This window comes from Spermophilus citellus, assembly GCF_964194105.1.
Source record: "Spermophilus citellus genome assembly, chromosome: 6".
Lineage (NCBI taxonomy): Eukaryota > Metazoa > Chordata > Mammalia > Rodentia > Sciuridae > Spermophilus > Spermophilus citellus.
In genome coordinates, this window is record NC_138187.1 from 28486473 (window position 1) to 28506659 (window position 20187).

Genomic DNA, 20187 nt, shown 5'->3' on the forward strand with positions numbered 1-20187 from the left:
CCATCTGGCAGACAGAAACGGGGGCTTGTCTCCCACCAGCGCCCCCCTGCACACGGAGACCCAGAGCTGCCCGTGCAAGGGGAGCCACACGTGGGCACCACACTGTGGCTAAGGCCCCAAGTCTCTTGAATACAGGGTCTGGCTGCGACCAGGCTGCAGGAGCTGTCCCTGGAGAAGGACAGGGAGCAAAGGAGGAGGGGACAGACCAAGTCCCAGTCAACCGGAGGGAAGGGGAACTGACACCAGAGAGAAGAAGGGCAGGGCGGTGGGCCAGGTGCAGACGTCTGGGGAAGCGGTTTGGAGTGAGAGAGTCCAGAGGGAGAGGTGGGGAGCTGGCGCCATCGTAGAGGTGAGAACAGACACCGTCAGAGGCGAGGACAGAGGAGTGGAGGAGGCCCAAGGGAAGCTGGTGGGGACAGCCTGCCAGGGGTCCCCAGCAGCAGGGGGACAGAGGAGGAAGAAAGCACAGGATGAACACCCCTAGGCCAAAAATTCAAGATCCAAAACTTTCTGAATTTCGACAGGAGCACCACCAGAACCTGACCTTGTGTCACAGGTGACAGTCCAACACAGCAGCACCAACAATGCGGCATAAAGTCACCCACCCGCTCTGCGTTCAAGGTGCAAGGTTAGACGGAACAACGGGCTTGTGTTTAGATGGGGGTCCTGTCCCCAAGACCGCTCACTGTGCACAGCAAGAATTCCAAAATCCAAAACACAAACCACAGAGTCCAAACTTTCAAACTGTCTGGCCCCAGCCTTTCAGGTACGACTCAACACAGGCAACTCATGAATCTGCTGCAAAGATTGGAAAATTCAGCCCCCGGGGAGGCCTGGACCACTCGCACCTGGGCAGGAACTGCTGGCACGGTCCTTCCCACCAGTGACTAGAAACCAGGAGAGGACAAAGCCAGGGGCCCGAAGAAAGCTCACAGCCTCCTTCAATCCCAACCAATGGAACCAGGAGGGGACAGAGAAGAACAGCACCTTAAATACAAGAAGCCACCTCTGATGGTAAAGCAAACGGCAAGGGGACTCAGGCTTAGCTCTCCCAGCAAGGAGGGGCCTGCCCAGGCCTCAGGGAGCCGGAGCGCGCCACACACCTGGTCAGGGAGGCACAGGGAGCTTGGCGCTGGGTGTTTGTGCTGACAGAGAGCAGACCTAAGATCACGGTTTTAAAGCAGGCCTGGGGCCATCTTGGTTTCTCACCCAGGGCCCCCAGGGTTCCAGGGCCACCGGTCACCTTTTCTAGCTCTACATGAGAACTACATGGACTTTCAGAATGGCCAACGATTGCCCCAGACCTATGTGACAGAGTCCCTGCAGGGCAGGACCAGAAATATAGTATTTGTTTTGAAGAACTTTCAAGATGTTTCTAAGGTGTGCCATGGATTCCTCTAGACCTAGCCTAAACCTTCACAGCTGGTGAATCTAAAGCTGGGCATCCACTACAGATCATGATCAGGTTGGCAGAAACACCCCTACTGGCACAGGAAGAAGACTTTGCCACTGATCAGGTGATTTCTTTTTCTTTCTTTTCTTTTTTTAATGGGTCTCATTATGTGGCCCATGCTGGCCTCAAAGTCCTGGGCTCGAGCAATCTTCCTGCCTTAGCCTCCCAAGTAGCTAGGACTACAGATATATGCCATCGTGCCCAACTGGCTTCTCTGTTCACTTGCTGTGTGATCTTGGACAAGTCATTTAGCTTCTCTGTACCTGAACTAAAGATAAATAACAACGACACAAAGAATATGAACCTGAGCTACTAAATGGAATAAGGGATCAAACTCCCTGACATGTTCCTCGTACCCAGCAGGACTTCACAAAACACTTGCTTCTCTCTCTTCTCTAGATTCCAAGTCTCCTAGTTTCCTGGTACAGATGCATCAAGACCCTTCACTCTGTGGTAAGCTCTACCCAAAGAGGCTGCAACTCTCACCAGGTCCTATGTCCCTGCAGCCCTGGCCTCTCCTCCTGCCAAGCACTCACCTGTGTGCAGCAGCAGGCTGCAGGGTCTGGCTAACAGGCAGGCTGAGCCCATGAGGGTCAGGGTGGACCTGGGGTCCTGCCTTGGTTCCAACACCCTGCAGCAAAACTCAGTCCTCAGGGCCTTGGGTCCTCTGACCACACAGGTGCCCACCATGGCCAGCCCACTTCCCTGTGGACTCTCAGCTGCCCTGAGAGTCTCTATGCCTTATCTGTCTCTGGGTCCCCACTATGGTCTGTGCTTCCCAAATGAACACTGAAAAAATGTGCCAACCACTTTCTGGCTCAGTCCACACAGCCAGGTGTTTGGCTGAGAGAGGAGCCCTCCTAGCAGACGGGAGGGCACTGTGGTGGACAGGGCAGTGACTCGAGCCTCCCGCGAATCCTGGCCTTGGATCCACCCTTTTACCCACCAATAGGATGACCTGAGCAAGGCGCCAAGCCCTGAGTCACAACATCCTCCTCTATAAAATGACAATGACCATACCCAACCATTATGCAGCCGCCACCACCACCACCCCGTGATGGCTAAAAACTTGCTTTCTAAACTGAAATGTGCTCCCCAGACTGTGATGTGCAGAGGGGACAGCTGGCCAGAGATAGGGCTGCAGCAACCACTAAGTCACCAGGAGGGCCAGTGGTCCCCACGCTGGCAGGGACAGTGGCCATATGAAGTCGGAGGACAGCGCTGAGAGGATGACCAGGAGGGAACTTGGGGCCATTAGGAAAAAACACCCATGAGTTCCTGAGGCCGCGGGGCCCAGGGCTGCCCTGCAGGTGCTAACCAGACATCCCCCCCAGCCCAGTACCCACTTTCCAAAAGCCTTGAGCCCTGGGATGCAGGGACCTGCAAGGGGAGGCAGAATTTACCGCAGGCCACACAGAGACACAATGATGGTCCAGGGTCCTGAGGCCGGCCACCTCGGCCCTCTCTCCACCTCGCCATCGGTCCCAGCCCACGAACCTCCTCTGCACCCACTCGGATCTCACTGCCTGCAGCTGCTTTATCTGCCTTCCCCATTGCTGACACGCTCTGTCACATATCAGAGGGCACCATCCTCTCCCCCCACAGGCCGCTCTTCATCCCTGTGCTGGAGTTACTGCCCAGCTACCTGTCCCTCCCCAAAAGTGACCATCACAACCGGCACAGTGAGCTCAGCTTCCTCTCTTGTGCCTCATCTCCCCAGGCAGATTATAATAATCACTGAATTATGCTCCACTTTGCAAACTCCTCTGCATGTTATTTAATGTAATCCCCACCATAAGCCCACAAGGTAAATATTATTATTATTATTATTATTATTACAACAAGGATACTGAGGCTTAGGAAGTTTAGACAACTTGCCTGAGGTGTCACAGCCCATCCACATCACACATGCCCAATGTCTTCTAGCCAAGGCCAATGATGTGCCCCATGCTTAGAGGCAGCCCTTCGAGGTTGGGACTACTTCCAGCTGTGTGACCTCTGGCAAGTCACTTAACCACTCTTTGCTTCCATTTCCGCAGAGCAAAATGTGGCTGATACCCACCTCACCAGTTCTTGCCCAGATTAAAGAAAGTAATATCATAAAGTACTATATTTGGAATGGTGCCCAAACTAATAATTAGTTACAATTATTATTATACCTTGAATGATTCTCTTGGTCTCTTAGCTCATTAAGTTTTTTTTTCTAATTCACTTTGGTATCTTCTAATATATTTGATAGGTAGCCATTAAAAATAAATAAATTTTGCAGACTGACTAATGCTAGGTTTTAAAACTGTTGTGTGTGGTTTGTTTGTTTTTGTTTTGTTTTGTTTTTTGCATTACTCTCCTATTCCCCTAAAGAGTTGACAACAGAAAACTCTTTTTGCTACAGTCTATACCTCCTACACACACACACACACACACACACACACAAACACTCACACAAATACTCACACACACACACACATGCACATGCACACACAGCCAATCTGGCCAATTACAAGTGTACCACAGAATATAAAATACCAGGAAACACTGACCTACACTCTCCTTGTTGGGCTGTCCCTGGATAGCTAGGGGACATGCCAGTCATGGCTGGAAATTTCACAAACCTAATTTCTATCACTATAATGAGCCAAACTCTTATGTATCGTTTTTCTATTGCTCCAATTTTGACTTATCTGAGACTTTAGAAAGAATGGGCTGTTATAAAATAACATCTGTTTCTTTTCCCCTTTCAAATAAAAGAAAGAAAAGCCAGTCATGGTGGCACGTGCCTATAATCCCAGATACTCAGGAGGCTGAGGCAGGAGGATGACCCGTTTGGGGGCCAACCTCAGCAACTTAGCAAGACCCTGTCTCAAAATAAAAAATAAAAAGATCTGGGGATGTAATTCAGTGGTAAAGAACCCTGGGTTCAATTTCCAGTACCCAAAAAAAAAAAAATAAAAATAAAAAATAATATATGCACCCTGTTTTGAGGAGGAAGAAGCCTCACATGACCAGGTAGCCCCAGTCAGGGCAGCAATGCCCAAGGTCAACAGAAAACTTCCCTTTTCACAAGAGTCCAATTCCCAAAGTCAAAGAATAAGCCCCAAACTCAGGTGGACCCTGGGAGGCAGAGTGGATGACTCTCTCTACCTCCCTCCTGGGTGAGGATGACCCTATTGCACACTCTCCAGGCTTCCGTGGGTGGGGCCAGAGCAGGAATAAGAGGAGGATGAAGTCCCTGGGGTAAAAAGCTTTATTCTTTGGAAGATTCCATTTATAGAACACTCGGGCAGGCCCTGGATATCTTTTCTATCTTTTCTACTTGCAGAACACGACGGGGGAACCAGCCTTTGGCAGTGGGAGACCAAGAGGATCTTCAAAGATTTCCTCTCTGTGAGCAAAAGGAGAAGAAATCTGCCCGTACAACTTTGGCACTGGAATTCAGAAAGGGGTTGTACTCTTTGAAATGGGTTTACATGCACACGTAGGGACGGATGGACACCATGAACGTGTGAGCTGTATTCAGTCCCATCAATACATCGCGCATTAAAAATGGGTTGTGGCTTTTTGTTGACACTGAGGAATTTTGGCGCCCAGCCCCGGTCAGGACAGACAAATAGGGCGATCTGTCAGGCACATCTTGCAGGGGGGTGGGGGAGGGACCCACAATCCCAAATCAGGAATCCGGGCACCGTGGGGCAGCGCACCCTGACCAGCAGCTAAGCGCCAGGCGCCCGCCCGGCATGCCCGCCCCAGCCCCGGGTCAGTCGCCGGGCTCGGCCACACGTCGCATTTCCTACATTCCTTCCCACTGCTCAGACCCCCTTCGGCCCGGCCCGGGAGGCCGACAGCTGCGGCCGGCGGGAGCCAAGCAGGGGCTCCAAGAAGAGGTCTGAGGGGCTGGGGAAGCCAGCGCATCTAGGACGCGATAGAAGGAGGGGAGGAAAGGCCTCCACCTCCCCACCCCGGCCAGCGCCCCCACACTCGCGAACGCAAGTGGCCCCAGTGCGCTGCCCCTGCCTAGGGGCCCTCCATCGACCCTTTTTGGAGCCTCCCCGTGGCCCCTGAGCGGCGCTCGCCGGGTCCAGCTCCCCGCGGCCGCACGGATCCCGCGGCTCCTCGGAGCCCGCCCCGCGCCTCCCTCCCGCTGCCCAGGCCAGCAGGGATGCCCGGTCCGACCTGCGGGGACCGCCCAGGTCTGAGCGCAGCATGCGCCCTCTCCCGGGCGCCCTGCCCGATCCTCTACCCGGCCTGCAGGACCCCCGCTCCCTTCAGAGCCCCTCCCGGACACTGCGTCTCTCGGGGTGTCCCAGAGATGCCCGGAGTCCCCCGTCCTCACCTGAGTCCGCTCGAAGCTCTCGCGCTCCGCCGCCTCCAGCCCCGCGCCCACACCGCGCCGGCTCAGCACCTTGGGCAGCGGGTTGGGCACCTGCTTCATGGAGCTGGCCATCCGATCCATGTCGCCGCGCGGAGCCGAGTCAGGGGCCCTCGGCCGCCCCGGGATCCCCGCGGCGCCGCCCGCCCCTCCCAACCCGCGGGGATCCGGCGCTAACGGGACGGCTCCCGCCTCCCACTGGCTGGGAGCGCCGTCTGTCTCCCCGAAGCCCCGCCCCCTCCAGAGAGGCTTCCCCGCCCGCCCCCGCCTCCGGAGTCGCTCGACTTGCGCTGCCCGGCTGGCCCCCTCGGGGCCGCAGGCGCGCCGTGATTGGCTCGAAAGCCCGTCCGTCACCGAGGTCCCGCCGCGGGGCGGGGCCTGGGCGGGCTGCCCTGACCTGCCCGGGCTCCCTGCGCCTCCACACCCGGCGCGCGCCTCCCCTCCCCCGCCGGCCGAGCGGCTCCCCGAGCGCGCTGCGCTCCGAGGCCGCCGCAGCTCCCGCTCCCGCCGGGCTGCCCCGGAGTCCCGCGGTGGTGGGCGGGGCAGCCGCCGGGGAGTCGGGCCTCCCCAGGGCGTCCCGGCCGGCCTGGGCAAGGCTTGTTTACTCCCTTCCGGCCCGGGACGGGAGCGCGGGAAGGACGGCTGCACCGCCGGGAAGCGCTGCCCCGCGCCGGCTGGACCCGCGCCGGCGGCCGCTGCATCCGGCCTCCGGTGCCCCGCCGCGCTCCGCCTTTGCTCTCTCCCGCATCCTGACCCTGCAGGACCCCCGCTCTACCCGTCCTGCAGTGACCGTAGAGCCGCGGTCCTGGGGCGCTGGGCTGGATCCACGGGAACCTCCGGGACTTCTTCCCGGACCCGCATCGTCTGGACCCGGCCGGGGCTTGCTTGTTGGTAGAAGCCCCTGTAGACTATGTGCCCACGCGATTGAGGGCCACCCCGCGCGTCCTGTGCCGACGTCGGCAAGGGCACCAGCTGACGAGGGAGAGTTCTCCTCGGCGGAGATACGGAGCAGAGTTACAGGTCCCCCCACCCCCGGTGCCAGTTTGGGTGTTACCAAAAATAAAATAAAATCTTTGAAGCCCAGAAGAATGCATGACGCCTTGAAGTACTAAACAATACGCAATTTGATGGTGCGCGCGTATTACGTGCTTACCTTACCTACGAGCAGGTGCTGGGGATTAAACCCAGGGCCTCGCGCACGCTGGACAATATTTTTTTTTCCAATTTTTTTTTATTGTTGGTCGTTCAAAATATTACATAGTTCTTAATATATCATATTTCACAGTTTGATTCAAGTGGGTTATGAACTCCCATTTTTACCCCGTAAATATTTTTTTTTTAATTAAGAGTTTTTGATAAAATCCACATTCCAGGGGCTGTGTGACCGAGTGGTAGAGCTCTTGCGTAGCATGCACGAAACCCTGCATTCGATCTTCAGGGTTTGATCCCTGGTACCAGACACACATACCAACCCGCAGGAAGGTAGCATTCAATAAACAAGGGAAGAAGGGGATGGGCATTTGCAGGAAATAGGGAGCCGCTGAATTCTTTTGCTCAGATGTGTGCTTTGAGGTGCACGCCTTGTAGAGACTGGATTACAGCTGCGGGACAGAAAACGGAAACAAGAGGCAAACGCCAGCGGCAGGCGAGACAGTTGAGGGCCTAGATCAGAAGCGAAAGTTCGTTCCCTGGGGAAGTTAGGTGACTGAGGCTTGGGCGTAGGGGATGGGGGAAGGGAGGCCGGCTAGTAGACGTGAAGGTGGTTCCCTCCCGCCTCCAGGCAAGCAGGGAGGCTGTCTTCACCTTTATGTAAATCGCTGGGGGAGGGAGCGTTGGGAGTAATCTCCCCTTGGGTTTCTCTGGAGAGAGGTTGTGTCACCTCGTGTTCCAGCTTTGAAGTCTAGAAAAAGATGGGTGTCATTAACTGGGGGAAGAGAAACCCCATGACTGGTTTCAGAAGAGAAAACTGATTTTAGAGCAATGTCCTCATAGTGAAGGTCGATGTGCAGGTGGATGGATGGAAACAGAGGGACCCAAGAAGAAGAATTGGAGGAATACAAGTTCCCAAACCAGGAGCAGGAGGGAAAGGCAGTACCAGGGGACCCCAAGGACATGTGTCTGTAAATTGCACCCTATTGGAAGATAATACCTGCATGTGGTGTTCAGGGGCTGTGAAGTTGGGTCCTTTAGAGTTGTAGCGGGAGAGGATTTCACACTCAAAGGGCTAATGAGTTAAGGAGCACTGTGGAAAGGTTACCTGGGCTTAGGGAGTCCACTGGGGAAAGTAAATCCCTGAGGAATATTGGGACAGAAGGGAAGGACGTCTGTACCCCAAAAGGGACAGGGAGAGGAGGGAGCTGTCCTAGGACCAGCTGGGGGCTCTTGTCAAGGCAGAGTAGCACCTCCCTTGGGTAGAAAGCCAGTCACTGGGGATAGTTGTCTGGCCTGCTTGGTTTGGGATGAACCCCCAGTCTGTCCTCTGATTTCCTGCTAGTGCCTCCCAATGGCCACCGGTAACTGGAAATCAAGGGCAAGGGTGTTGCAGCTGGCATTACCCCCACACCTTCACAAGGAGCAGAGTGGAGGCTGGGCCTGCAGGGCAAACAGAGGTCCCCCACACAGGGGAGTGTTTTGAAGGAAGAACAACAGAGAAAACAGATGTGATCCCTCTTAACTCCAGGTACCCATTCTGAGCCCTGCTCATGCTCCAGACCCAGATAAAGAATGATTTATGACTCTTTGCCCAGATTTTATGGCATCAATAAACACTGGCCCTTTAAACAGGGATTAAGGGATCAGCCTCATTCTTATTAGAATAAACCAGAGCTGGAACCAGGAATTTGTGGTTTGGAGGCACCCTGTAGGGAAAACTCAAGCCAACTACCTCCTCCTTGAAACTCAGCAAATTCAAAGCAAGGATCTCCCACTTGCCAAGGATGGAGAGAAACCCTCCCCAGGGGACCAACCCACTGCAGATCTCTGCTGGCCGCACTCAGCTCCTACTTTCAATCCCAGCAATGTAGGAGCTATTTGTCTCATGCCTTCCAGGGATGCCCTGTTTGGGGACATGAATTCCTAATCTCTGGGAAGCCCATAAATCTTATCACTCCCCTTTAATAACAGGTGAAATGTGTCCTGTTCCATGCCTGGTTTGTTCAGCATTCGGCTAAATGAGGATATGTAAGCTGATCACACTATTTCTATATTTCCTGGAGCCAGTGTACATTTGAACAAGCTTTAATGAGATGTGATTGATAGACATTAGGCTGCACTTATCCAAAGCATACAGTTGGATAAGTTTTAATACATATGGTACGTATACACACACACATGCGCACACACGAAACTATCACCACAATCAAGATGACAAACATGTTCGTCGCCCGCAAAGGTTTCCTCTTCCTCTTCTGTAATTCAACCCTCCCTCTCCCAAACCTCTGTGCCCAGACAACTACCCATCTGCTTTCTGCCACTGTGATTAGTTTGCATTTTCCAGAATTGTGTTTTTCTTTTTCTTTACTGTTTAGCTAGGGGCTTGGACTCAGGTTCTGGTGCATGCTAAGTAAGCACTCTAGCACTGAACTACACCCTTGACCATAGAATCATACATGATGTGTTCTTTTTTCTCTGACTTTTTTTTACTAAGGATTTTTTCCCACTGGGAATCAAACCCAGAGCCTCACATATATTGGGCAAGTGCTTTACCACTGAGCTATATCCCTAGTCCCAGGGTAACTCTTTTGAAATTCATCTGTGCAGTCATGTGTAGCCATTACTTATTTTTTTTTCCTTGCTGAATAATATTCTAGCATAGGAAAATTCTACAATTTATTTATTAACCTATGAGGATCTGTTGGCTTGTTTCCCATTTTTTTGTTTCTGTTTTGGTACTGGGAATTGAACCCTGGGGGGCACTCAAACACTGTGCCACATCTCCAGCTCTTTTTATTTTTTATTTCGAGACAAGGTCTCGCTAAATTGCTGAAGCTGGCCTTGAACTTGCAATCTTCCTACCTCAGCCTCCCAAGCTTCTGGGATTACAGGTGTGGGCCTGTCTGTTCCCAGTTTTTAACAGTTACCTGAAAAACCTGCTCTGAATAGTCAAGAAGTAGTCTTTCTAGAAACACATGATTTCATTCCTTTTGAGTAAATATCTGAAATTATAATGTCTGGGTTGTATAGTAGATGCATATGTAGCTTTTTAAGCAACTGCCAAGTTGTTTTCCAAAATGCTCTCGCACCGTTTTACATCTCTGCCTCCAGCACGTGACAGTTCCAGTTGCCTCTCTTCCTCGTCAACACTTTCTGTGGTCAGTCTTTGTCATTTAGCCATCCTACTGAATGTGCAGTGGGTCTCTTGGTGTTTAAGTTTGCTAACTTAAACTAATAAACTTGCTTCTTTTTCACTTCCCAGTTTATCATGGACCTTGCTACAAGTTGGCAAATATTGATCAAATTCTACCCTTTTTTCTTATTTATTCATATACACACAGATCTATAATTGTTCACAAGTAGGGTCCTATTTGTGTTTAATCCCCCAGACATCTGGAGAAGCATGGCCCCTTCGCACCTGTTTTCTGGCCCTTACCTTCTCCTGTAGGATGTGGGTTTGATGTTTTGTTTTGCTCTGGGTGCCCAAGATTAAACCCAGGACCTCATGCTGTGCCTGCTGAGTTTTTTGGACATCTTCTCTTCTCTCTGGTAAAGAGCTTATTCAAATCCTTTGCCCACTTTTAAAACCTTTTTATTTTGAAATAGACAAGACACTACCGAGTTTCTATGTACCCCTCAGCCAGCTTCTTCTAGTGTTAACATTTTCCAAAACCATGGTACAATTATTGAAGCCAAGTAATTCACATTGGTACAATTTTATTAACTAAACATTTGGATTTCACCATGTACTAATTAATGTCTGTTCTCTTCCAAGATCCAATCCAACTGCCCACGTTGTCATTATCAAGTTTCCTTAATCTTCTCCAATCTCAGTCTTTCCTTCTTTTATGACAGTGACATTTCTTTCTTTCTTTTTTCTTTTAAATATTCTTAGTTACAGATGGACACAATGCCTTTATTTATTTATTTATATGTGGTGATGAGAATCGAACCCAGTGCCTCTCATGTGCTAGGCAAGCGCTCTACCACTGAGCCCCAGCCCCAGCCCTGTCTATATGTTTTTATATGTGAATGAACTTAGAAAAGGGCGTTAAAGGGAATAGTCCAGGATGCCAGTACTGGTTTCAGGATGGGAGTGGAATGACAATAGAGATGATTACTCCTATGTATCTGGGCTTCAGAGCTGCAGAGGTCAGTGAGCATCCCCCTCCTAGAGAGGCAGGTGCAGCTCCTGTGAGCCTGGATTTGAGAGAAGAAGACCCAGGCAGGGACGGGAGCAAGCCACAGGCTGGGAGGAAATGTTTGCACAGTGTGCAGCCAGCAAAGCCCACAGGTCAAGGGCACATATGCTCGGTTTACCTGGGCTTCAATAATTCATCCAGGTCAGGACTACTAAAGCACAAGAACACAGTAGGGGACCAAGCTAGGGATTGGCAGTGACAGGGCTCTGCATCAGGCTCAGTGTGGTCAGTCTTGAGGCGGGCAAAGATCAGAGGCACACGCCAGGAAGAGAAGAGACAAGTCTGGAGGCAGAGGGGAGGCCAGCAGCTACAAGGTCATCGGAGTCCAGGAGCAAGGTGACATAAAAAGGGCTGATAACAGTGGCAAAAGACACTGCAAGGTCAGGGAAGGGTGTGGGAGGTGGGGACCTGAAAATAGACCTCCTTGATCTCCAGAGAGCAATCTGCACAAATATATGGACGCTGCAAAGTTCAAGGGACCCCCCCCCAGGGCCACCCTCAGCTTTGAAAAAAAATTTCTAGAAGCACTCACAGAATTCACCGAAAGCGGCTTTCTTCGTGATGACAGCTTCTTATGGTGACAAAGGTACAAACTAAAATCAACCCAGGGAAGAAATACACGGGGCAGAGAGCAGGAGGGTCCCCCATGCGAAATTTCTAGGTGTCCCTTCCAGTGGACTGGGGGGCAGCACCACCTCCTCCAGCAAGGACAACATGCACTGAGTGTCATCGGGGGAATATCACCAGGGAAGTTCACCCACGCCATGCCACGCAGAGGGTTTGGGGGCTCCATTACATAGACACATAGATATGACACAGTGGCCACTTGTATGGCTGACCTTTATTTCATCTCCAGACCCTTCAGAGGTCAAGTTGATGCCATCTGGTCCAAACCCACATCATAAATCACATTGTTGGACTGACCCATGTGGCCAAAGGCCCCCAGGCAAACAAACACAGTCTTACCAGACAGGTCATTCCAAGGGCACAGACATCACCTCCAAGGAGCCAAGGGCAAAGCCTCTCTTTCAGTTAATTCTTTACTACACAGACTGAAAGTCACAGACTCAAAGTCACGGTGCGCTGACAGGCGAATTAAATCTAAGCAGAAGGAGTGGCTCTGTCACTGTCCCTGGCTGGCTACACCAAAACATTTGGCAGAAGAAGGAGGCAAAGAGGTCCATACAGAAGTGTGGAGGGACAGATAAATGGGACAGTACATGGAAGAGATGCAGGTTACAGGGAAAGCAGAGCGTGGAGTCCGGGATCAGAGCAGAGAAAGTGGGGTGGGAGAATCTTAGGTTGTGTCCCTAGAGGGTCCGTTTGGGGAGGAATTCCTCAGTAGAGGTGAGGCTCCACCATCCAGCAGTGAAATTTTGAAGTGGGCTAAAGAGAGAAGGAAGAGACAGGGTACGGTGGCACACGCCCGTGATCCTAGCGACTCGGGAGGCTGAGGCAGGAGGATAGCAAGTTTGAGGCCAGCCTCAGCAACTTAGCAAGTTCAAAATGAAAAAAAAAAAGAAAAAAAAATGGCTGGGGATGTGGCTCAGTGGTGAAACAGGGCCTACTATGTGTTCCCTTTTATCGCAAGCAAACAGGACTAGGAAAGGCCTCTGTATCGTAGAACTTGGGTGGCAAGCAAGAACACAAGACCTAAAAAGAATCCGCTGAGGGCTGGGGATGTGGCTCAAGCGGTAGCGCGCTCGCCTGGCATGCGTGTGGCCCGGGTTCGATCCTCAGCACCACATACCAACAAAGATGTTGTGTCCGCCGAAAACTAAAAAATAAATATTAAAATTCTCTCTCTCTCTCTCTCTCCCTCCCTCCCTCCCTCCCTCTCACTCTGTCTTTAAAAAAAAAGAAAAGAATCCTCTGAACTCAGGTTATTTACAGGAGACTGTTCTAGCAGAACTAGTTACATAATTTAGTGTGGGGGGGGCGGCCAGGACAAAACAAAATGTAGGACCTATTGTTCAAAAAGTGTATCAAGCTGGGCATGATGGCACATACCTGTAATTCCAGCTCCTCAGGAAGCTGAGGCAAGAGAATCAAAGGTTAGAGGCCAGATTGAGCCACTTAGTAAGAGCTTGTCTTGAAATCAAAAAGAATCTTTTCCTAAAGGGGGTGTCACTCAGTGCACAGCATTTATGTAGCCAGGCCCTGGGTTCAATCCCCAGTAGCACAAAAAATAAAAATAAAAAACATGTAACAAGAATTTGAAGACAGAGCCGGGGGTGTGACTCTATGGTAGAGGGCTGGCCTAACCTTAGGGAGGTCCTGGGTGGGATTCCAGTGCTGGAGAAAAGAAAAAAAAATTAAAGACAACAATGGAACATGAAACAAATTGTGGAAGCCTTCCAAGTGTGTGGTACTGAGCAATCGCACGCTCAGCTTGCACACACAGTTTACACGCCCATTAAGCAGAGACAGCCCTGCTGCTAGAAGATGACAGGTAGGAGAAGAGGCTTCTCCATGGGGTAACAACAGCTCCAAAGAGGCACTGGTGATTTTAAAATATGCACACCGAGGTGTGGTGGTGTTCTCCTGTAGTCCCAGCACTTGGGAGGCTGAGGCAGGAGGATCACATGAGGCCTGGAGTTTGAGGCCAGCCTGGGCAACAGAGCCAGACCCATCTCAAAAAGAAAAAAAAAATCCCCCCAAATCTTGACCTCCTCTATAAGAGGCGGAGCCTAATTCTCTTCCCCTTGAGTGTGGGGGTACACAGTGACTTACCTCTAATGGATAGAATGAGGCAGAAGTGACTTCAAAGCTGATGTCATTGATGGTACTCTCTTTGTCACTCTCTCTTGGTTAGTTCACTGAGGGACAGTTACTTACCATGTCCTGAAGACATTCAGCAGCTTAGGGGGAGACCCACATGGTAGGGAACCGAGGACTTCCACCAACAGCCATTGTGGGTGAATGGGTCCCCTTGGAAGTGGATTGTGAAGTAAAAATCAGCCGAGGCCATTGTTTTGGACTATGCTCCTGGTGGAGAAAAGAATTTGAAGACAAAATGGGACTTTAAACCAAGTACGGACACATAGATCGCAACAGACCAGGCTAACAATAAAAATGGAAGCCGGATGCGGATGCATGCCTGTAATCCCAGCAGCTCAGGAGGCTGAGGCAGGAGGGTCACAAGCTCACAGAGAGGCCTTAAGAAACTCAGTGAGACCCTGTCTCTAAATAAAATACAAAATAGGGCTGGGGACGTGGCTCAGTGTTCAAGTGCCCCTGAGTTCAATTCCCGGTACCAAATAATAATAATAATAATAATAGAGTCATTCATGCTGAAGTTCCATGTCACCAAGGTGAAGATAAGACACTCAACTGACCTTTGAAGAAGTCAGACGACAGAGTGTCTGTCGGCCAGTTTCAGTGGCGTGGTAATGATGTGCCCTTGGCCTTCGTCCTCACACTGAAAAAGGCAACCTGTCAACCATCAGTTATTTTTCTAGCTTCTGTCTCCCTGTCCACACCTTGCGAGAAAGTAACTTTAAAATGACCCGATGGCTTTGGGAGTCTGTGTCTGCTGACTTGGACCCTCTCCGTCCAGCCTCCTCTGCCTGGATGGCAAGGGCTGCCACACGTGCACAGAAGCCAATTCTAGGGCTGGGTTTTGCTAAACAGCGTTGTTGAAGGAATACTGATAAGGAGGCAGGAGGCAGCTCCATCTGTCCACCAGACTGGCCGGTAGGGAAGGGACAGAAGCCAGGCGAGGGCAGAGAGAGGGCTCTGGTGGAAACCTGGAATCCTGGTGGGACAGCCTGCACCCAGTTTGCCAGGCCTGGTGGAACTTGGGGATGAGGGAGTCTCCGGCCTCTCTGTTATTCTGCTCCATCCTGGAACTTTTTTTTTCCCGTACCCAGGACTGAACGCAGGGGCACTTTACCACTGAGCGTCCCCAGCCCTCTTTATTTTTTATTTTGAGACAGGGTCTTTCTAAGTTGTTTAGGGTCTAGCTAAATTGCTGAGGCTGGTTTTGAACTTGCGTTCCTCCTGCCTCAGCCTGACCCCATCCTGCAACTTTTGGAAGTGCCCCTCACGTCTAATCTAGGTCCTCAGGCCTCTGTTCTACTTCGGGTCAAGCTCCTCAGAGACTCTTGGGTCTTCTGGACTCTCAAGGTCATTCAGGTCAGGTCCTAAGGCTCCACCCCTGACTTGAAAGACAGCTTGAGTATCTCCAGGGCAGCTGCCATTGTATGGCCCAGTTTCGATTGGAACATTTGTTGTATTTTATTGAATGAAGTGCTGCCCAGTTCTGGAATGGAAGATAAAGCCATTAAGTTCCTTGGATTGTTGAGATGGCATCCTTGATGGGCTCCTGAGGCCACGTTCGAGCTTTCAGGTCGATGTTCCTGTGGGTGCTCGGAAGGAAACCCACAAGACGCCCTAAGAGAGAAACATCGGCTTAGCCACTGCTGGATGCCTGATCCACAGCGTGAACCGTGAACCGGCAAATGCTGATTGTTTTAGGCGCTCAGCTTGGGGGTAGTTTGTCACCCAGCAGTGGTGACCAAAATAGCACACAAGCAGGAACCACAGAGTAGGGCTGTGGCAGACACTGTCAGGTGGATCCATCTGTTACTCACTTGGTGATGATTTAAAATTTAGGGAGCATGGGTCGGGACAAAGACTGAGGACACCATACAATTTGGATCTGTCTGTGCATAGATGTGAGTTCTTTCTAACACACATTAACAAAAAGTTATTTTGTGTGACTTGATGACTATTCTATACCCTTACCTGTCCATTAAAAATTTTAAAGGGGGAAAAGACAACAACAGGGTGTATGGGGGCGGGCAGACAGCACCCACCTGGTCAGCCCAGGTCAGCCTGGCAGGACAGCGAGGGGGGAGGGCATGCTGTTGTCAGGTTATGCGCATGCTAGGCAAGCACTCTGCCACTGAGCTGTTATAGGGACAGACGACGAGGCAAGGCACCCAAGATAGCAGGAAACAGTTTTATTTGGCTGCAGCCAGGTTCAGAGGGCACAGCTTTTGCGGTAATCAATCAATCCCTTGAACCCTGATTGCAGGGAGTTTCAGAATTTTATACCTAGCATGTAAGGGGAGGGGCTCAGAAGTTCACAGTCTGCAGAAGTTCAACATAAAAGCAGCTATTTCTTTCACTGTTCTGGGCAAGTTAACCCTTCAAGGACAACATCTGAGAAGGGGAGAGCTTCTTCTCCCCTTTCCTTCCTCCCCCTGCCAGCTGTTACCATGGAGCCCAGTTGGTGACTTCTCTTATCTTAGAAATGTAGACAACACTGTGAAGCCCAGCTCAAGGCCAGAGGCCTTGTTTACACATTTCTACAAACTACACACTGGATAAATGTTTGGGAAAAACTAGTCAGGGGGTGTCCAGCACCAAGAGTGCTGATTTCTTCCCGGCCTGTAGCCAAGCAAGATAGGGTGACACAAAAATAGGAAGTTTATCTACATTGGACTCTTTTGTAGAGACTCTTTTGCTGACAGTCCTAAAATCAGCCATGATGAAGATTTCTGGAGAAGCCCAGTTAAGATTTTTTTGTGGAGGAGGGGGTGCCCCCTACAGAGCTAAATCCCCAAACCCTGACCTTGAATTCTTGGACTCAGACAATCCTCCGGCCTTAGCCTCCTCAGTAGCTGGGACTACGGGTGAGCACTAGCAGAAATGCAGATTCTTTTTTGTTTTTTGTTTTCCTTTTAGTAGTGCTTTTTTTCTTTTAAATCCCCAGTCCTATTTTTTTTTTTTTTTTTTAAATTTTGAGACAGAGTCTTGCTAAATTGCTGAGTCTGGCCTCACACTTGCAATCCTTCTGCCTTGGCCTCCTCCGGAATCCCTGGGATTACAAAACACTGTGCCTGGCCAGAAATGCAGATTCTCAACACATGAAAGAGAAATCAATAAAAGTAGCCAGTGGAGGGCAGATGAGAGCTCTTGGCTTTCTGGATGCCTGTGGAATGAATGGAAGGTCCCTGCCCTCTCTTAAAGGAATTTGCAGCATTGGTATCTGAGAAGGAAGATGTTGGGTCCGGAACTTTCCCAGTTCTAAGTGCACCGGGCGTCCTGCCACGACTTCCTCGGTGAGGCTGTACATGGGAGAAAGCATGGACCTAGAAATGGTTCAACCCTGGGGCCCAGTGCCAGAACCACTTGCTAACTGTGTATTAGGCACTTAACATCTCTGACCCTCAACATCCTTATCCGTGAGATGGGAATTGAATTAATTCCTATCCCAATCAACTGTAATGATGTAATGTTGTAACCATTGATCTTACTGCAGTTTCTGCCGCTATAACAGAATACCACAGATTGGGTAACTGATAAAGCAAAGAAGTTTATTTCCCACAATTCTGAGGGCTGGGAAGTCTAGATCAAGGTGTGGGTACCTGGTGATGGCCTTCCTGCTACAGAGGCCATCACATGGTGAGAGAGCAGCTGTGCGCAGGTCCCCTTCTCTTCTTATAAAGTTACTAATCCCATTTTGGAGGCCCCGCCCTCATGACCTCACCTAACCCTAATTCCCTGCTAAAGGCCCAACCTGCAAACACCATCAACATGAATTTGGGATTAAATTTCCAACACATAAATTTTTGGAAGACACATTCAAACCATGGTATTGCCTTCCCCCACCACTTTTTAATTTTTATCAAAGTTCTGATGTAGCCGGGTGTGGTGGCGCACACCTGTAATCCCAGTGGATCTGGAGGCTGAGGCAGGAGGATCACGAGTTCAAAGCCAGCCTCAGCAACAGAAAGGTGCTAAGCAACTCAGTGAGACCCTGTCTCTAAGTAAAATATAAAATAGGGCTGGGGAGGTGGCTCAGTGGTCAAGTGCCCCTGAGTTCAATCCCCAATACCAAGAAAAAAAGAAAAAGTTATGATGTATACAGAAAGTCCTGCTGCCTAAATGGAAATCTGATTCTCTTGATCTGACTTCATCCAGAGAAGCTAAAGAACAGCCAGCCCAGGAGGAACAAATCCACACTCCCCAGCAGAAATCAAGAGTGAGATCCGAGCCAGGCACAATGGCACACACCCAGAATCCCAGTGACTCTGGAGGCCAAAGCAGGAGAAATGCAAGCTTGAGGCCAGCCTTGGCAATTTAGTGAGACCCTGTCTCAAAATAAAAAATAAAAGGGCTGGGGTTGTTGGCAGAAGGCCCTGAGTTCAATCCCTGGTACCAAAAAAAAAAAAAAAAAAAGGTGGTCCCTGGCCCAGCTGCCCAACCCTGATGAGGCGGGGTAGGTGTCCTGGCCCCTCCCACTGCTCGGCCTTCACGCTCACATCCTCACCACACAGCCCAACATTCCTGTTGCTGGTGCCAGTCACGGGCCCCAGCCGCCCCCCTCACTTCCTGACTGTATGAACCTGTACTCTTTGTTTCCTGTTCTGTCCTCTTGGGACCTTGGGGTCCTGGAAGGTCTATCCTTCCTAGGGTTGGCTAATCCCTACCTGCTGAGCGTGCTTTTCACCTGCAGACCAACCAACCAATCCAGAGCCCAGGCCCCCAATCAGGCTCTCATGCGGGACCACCCCCACCTGCCCATCAGCTGGGCCACTAAGCACAGCTCCCCTGTCCCAGAGCCCACGGAAATCCACAGGCCTACTTACCCGCTCACCTGCCCCTCCTGTGAAATCCACCATGAGGACTCTTGCCTGGCCCCCTCCCCTTGTGCTGCTCCGTGGAAGGCCCACGACAGGACAAACCCCTGCTTTCAAGGGCTTGAGTGTGACAATTTATCGTGCAATGGCAGTTGTGTCCCAATCTGTCGGTCTTGCCACATCTGATGATAAAAACCATGTTTGAAGACATAGATGCCCTTCTCGGCTGGCTCCGGCCATCTCCCCAGCATTACTCTGGTCTGGGTTCCAGGGGATTTCCAGGTGCACACAGGTGACACTCCCAAGCCCACCTCCTCTGTTTCTGGTCCTCCACCTGATCTCAGCCGCCCATTCTCAAGTTCATACCTTGACCTCATGGTTACCGGTTGTTCAACTTCATTTTTCCCTCTCACTGTTAAGAGGCTTCGGCCTCTTAGTTTCCCACCTTCTTCCTCCAGGACGCTGACTCAGGTCCACTGGGACTTGCAATCCTTTGATCCTTCCACCTCTGTCCTGTCCTGCTCACCCCTAGAAACTCCCCAGTTCTCTTTTAGTAAAAGCCAACATCTTACCCCAGTCCATTTGCACTGGCTGCTGCTTTTGTCTGGAACATTCTTCCCTTAGACACCTGCAGGATTCAGGGCCTTGCCTCCTTTCAGCCTCCATTCAAATGTTACCTTTTCAAGGAAGCCTTTCCTGACCACCCATTCAAACTGCAAACCACCCCCTACCATGGCTGGACCGCCTTCCCTCGACGCCTCTGACCTATGATGTAGTTATTAATTTATTCATTGTGGGGCTGAGGCCAAACCCCAAACCTCATACCTGCTAGCCTAGGCAAATGCTAGGCTAGCCACACTCCCGGCCCCTTATAGTGTCCTTATTTATTACATTTCCTGCTCATCACTTCTCTTCCCCACGAGGACAGGGATTTTTCTCTTTTTAAGTCATTTCGGTAGCCTTAACATCCAGAAGAGGGTTTCGCATTTTTTTAAAATGTGGTAAATAACTATTTATTTAATGAATGATTGGAATATTAGCATCTGAGTGGACCCTAGATATCATCTTGTGCAACTCATGTCATCCTAACAAAGAAAATAGCAAGGCAGGCAGCAGCTGCTACCCGTGGACTTCCCTTAGCCACTTACTATTGATCCGGCTCAAGCTTTATGAGCCTTTGATGCCTTATCTCTGTAATCTGCGGCAACCTGATGAGCTTGGTGTCATGACCAGCTCCATTTTGCTGGTGACAAGGTTAATGGAGGGTTCAGGTTCAGGAACTCATCTGGGATCACAGGGCCGATAAGCGGTGGATCCCAGCCAGGCTCCCCTCGCTTGTGAGCACACGGGTTCCACGTGCAGAAGGGGTCGGTATGAGCAGACTGCACGTTCAGGGAAGAGCAGCCATTGCATGGGAATTGC

At 50.9% G+C, this 20187-nt stretch overlaps 1 protein-coding gene across 4 annotated transcripts in view; it reads right to left on the reverse strand.

Annotated features, from left to right (window-relative positions):
• HIP1 (huntingtin interacting protein 1) overlaps positions 1 to 6002 on the reverse strand; it is a 134065-nt gene extending 128063 nt beyond the window's left edge. Inside the window, exon 1 of one of the 4 annotated variants that reach the window (XM_081297375.1) lies at positions 5784 to 6002. In XM_081297375.1, the coding sequence (XP_081153501.1) occupies positions 5784 to 5903 (120 nt within the window). In that variant the 5' untranslated portion in view covers positions 5904 to 6002. The remainder of the gene's footprint in view (positions 1 to 5783) is intronic. The other 3 variants (XM_081297374.1, XM_081297377.1, XM_081297376.1) reach the window with 3 other exon arrangements.
• Positions 6003 to 20187: the final 14185 nt, after the last annotated feature.